Source organism: Pinus tabuliformis, chromosome Q, assembly GCF_031772625.1.
Source record: "Pinus tabuliformis cultivar Carrire ecotype Pingquan chromosome Q, CPIR1, whole genome shotgun sequence".
Lineage (NCBI taxonomy): Eukaryota > Viridiplantae > Streptophyta > Pinopsida > Pinales > Pinaceae > Pinus > Pinus tabuliformis.
In genome coordinates this window covers 1,125,466,448-1,125,468,507 of record NC_142296.1, presented here as the reverse complement: position 1 = coordinate 1,125,468,507, position 2,060 = coordinate 1,125,466,448, and the positions used below count along the sequence as shown (strand labels likewise).

Below are 2,060 nucleotides of genomic sequence, written 5' to 3'. Positions count from 1 at the left end.
GATTGTCCCTCCTTTAGGCCGACTTGAAGGCCGACTTGAAGAATGTAGGCCGACTTGACTTATTTGCTTTGGTAGGCTTCTTTTGATGGTGCCACATGCTTGGAGGAGACTTGACTTTGCTTGAAGGTGTCTTCTTTGACGTAAGTGTACCTGTAGTAACATGCCCTTAAGGTCCTCAACATAATTATTTTGACTCTTTGACCCTCTGAATTTGTGTCATTAGAATCCACGATTTTGGGCGATTTTAGCAGAATTCGAATGCCCAAATTTTGGCGAGCTAAAACTGTGGGATAATCATTAAAAAATAATCGGAAGAATTAAATTAAAGAAATTGTTCAGGAAATACAAAGAAGGGAAAGTCGTCCAAAAATATAATTTAAATGAATATATTTTACATAATTTATCACATCAGTGAAATTCAATTTGCTGGCTGGTTAAGTTCATCCTCACAGCAATCAGAACCTAACCAACGTCTCATAGCAGTGGAGACCGTCAAATTCAGGGGCAAACTTTACTGTCGTCCGTTCCTCCTTTGCTTTTCTATTTAATTCACCGCCCTGCCGACTGTAACTCTGATCCTGTGAACCCAAAAACCACCATAATTAGAAACCCTAACCCCAAGAAACAGTAACCCCTCCCCTCTTTGCAGAACCCAAAATGATGAAGAAGCAATTTTTCATATACTTACATGATGGCCATCCGTATCTGATGTTGATGGAAGGCGATGAGATTCGAACCTGCAGAAAGCCCCAATTGCGGCAACCGCAGCTGCTATTGTGAACACAGGCGTATTCACTGCCATTTTTTTGACTTCTTTATCTGCTGATTTGCCACAAATTTGTATGAATCGCCGAAACAGAGATTGATACTCCCTTCAGTTGACACCGAATTCTAAGTACAGTGTGAAAATTGCAGAGATTCGGACAGAAATTCCCAATTTCAAAAGCATTCAGACGATATTGACTGATAAAGCAGGGAGGAAGTGGAGGGCAGTAAATAGGAGAGAAAGGCGCGAGTCAGTATTTAGGCGGGTTTCCAAATTCAAAATGAGTGATGTATGGATGGTATGTGGGCGATGGTATGACATGGGACGACGGGTTTCCAAATTCAAAATGAGTGATGTATGGATGGTATGCGGGTGGATGAATGTGAATGAGAATACATACGGAATCGGAATTCGTTCGCCGGAGAAATGATGCACACCGCTGACCGCCAAAGCCGATGTCAGAACCCGCTTCCCAACACTGTACTTAAGGTCTCTTAAGAGTGCATTTATAATGCTATAGTCCATGAAATAGCATATACGGAAGATGTGCGCATGTCTTCCGTATATGCCCAATTTCCGTATATGCGCACATCTTCCGTATACGCACAGTTTCCGTATATGCGCAGTTTCTGTATATGGAAATTGTACATGTCTTCGTTTATGTATCTGCGCATATACGGAAACTGTGCATATACGGAAGATGTGCGTATACTACGGATGCTACGGTGAAGGCTTTGTGGGACAAGTTAGGGACTTTTTACCAATCTAAGTCTGGTGAATAAACTATTCCTATGGAAAAAGCTGTATGAGAAGGGAAAATTTCTTTTGATAGAACATAAATATACAAGAGGTTAAATATGAGTTGAAGAGTTGCAAGGAAGAAAATAAAAGGCTCAATAGAAGATAAGAAGAGCAAGAAAGACTAAACACAATGCTTCTATAGAGCTTAGAATACATACAGTGGGTGTTGCAACTTGCATCAACCTCTAGAGATAAAGAAGAGTGCCATACTAACAAGACTAGAAATAAACCTTATAAGGTTGGAGAAAAAATAAAACCATTGATAAACTTGAACTACGGAGAGGAAAAGTTGAGAAGAGACTACCCAAACAAGCAACAAAGAAAAGCTCATGCAAAAAGCAGGCACCTGACTTAGCAACCTGTAATGCAAAAAGAGATGAGAGAGCATCCCCTCAAGCGATCTGTAATTATGAAAAGTATCTTCTTGAATTATTTAGAGGGATGTTGGAGTTTTGAGGTTGCCACAAACCTCGGGAAGGACTCTAACACAAAA

At 40.4% G+C, this 2,060-nt stretch overlaps 1 protein-coding gene across 1 annotated transcript; it reads right to left on the bottom strand.

The window, feature by feature from the left end:
- Positions 1-291: 291 nt before the first annotated feature.
- On the bottom strand, positions 292-883 carry LOC149223479 (uncharacterized). Its single transcript, XM_089383311.1, has 2 exons — positions 689-883; positions 292-578 (listed from the first exon to the last, which is right to left on the bottom strand). Exons 1-2 carry the CDS (start codon positions 800-802, stop codon positions 456-458), a joined length of 237 nt encoding a protein of 78 aa, XP_089239437.1. The 5' UTR covers positions 803-883; the 3' UTR covers positions 292-455.
- Positions 884-2,060: the final 1,177 nt, after the last annotated feature.

Excerpts from the sequence above, each read along its gene's own strand:
- LOC149223479 (XM_089383311.1), bottom strand. The coding sequence starts at position 802 with ATGGCAGTGAATACGCCTGTGTTCACAATAGCAGCTGCGGTTGCCGCA. Across the intron at positions 579-688 it reads CAGATACGGATGGCCATCAT|GATCAGAGTTACAGTCGGCA; the intron begins GTAAGTATATGA and ends TTGGGTTCACAG.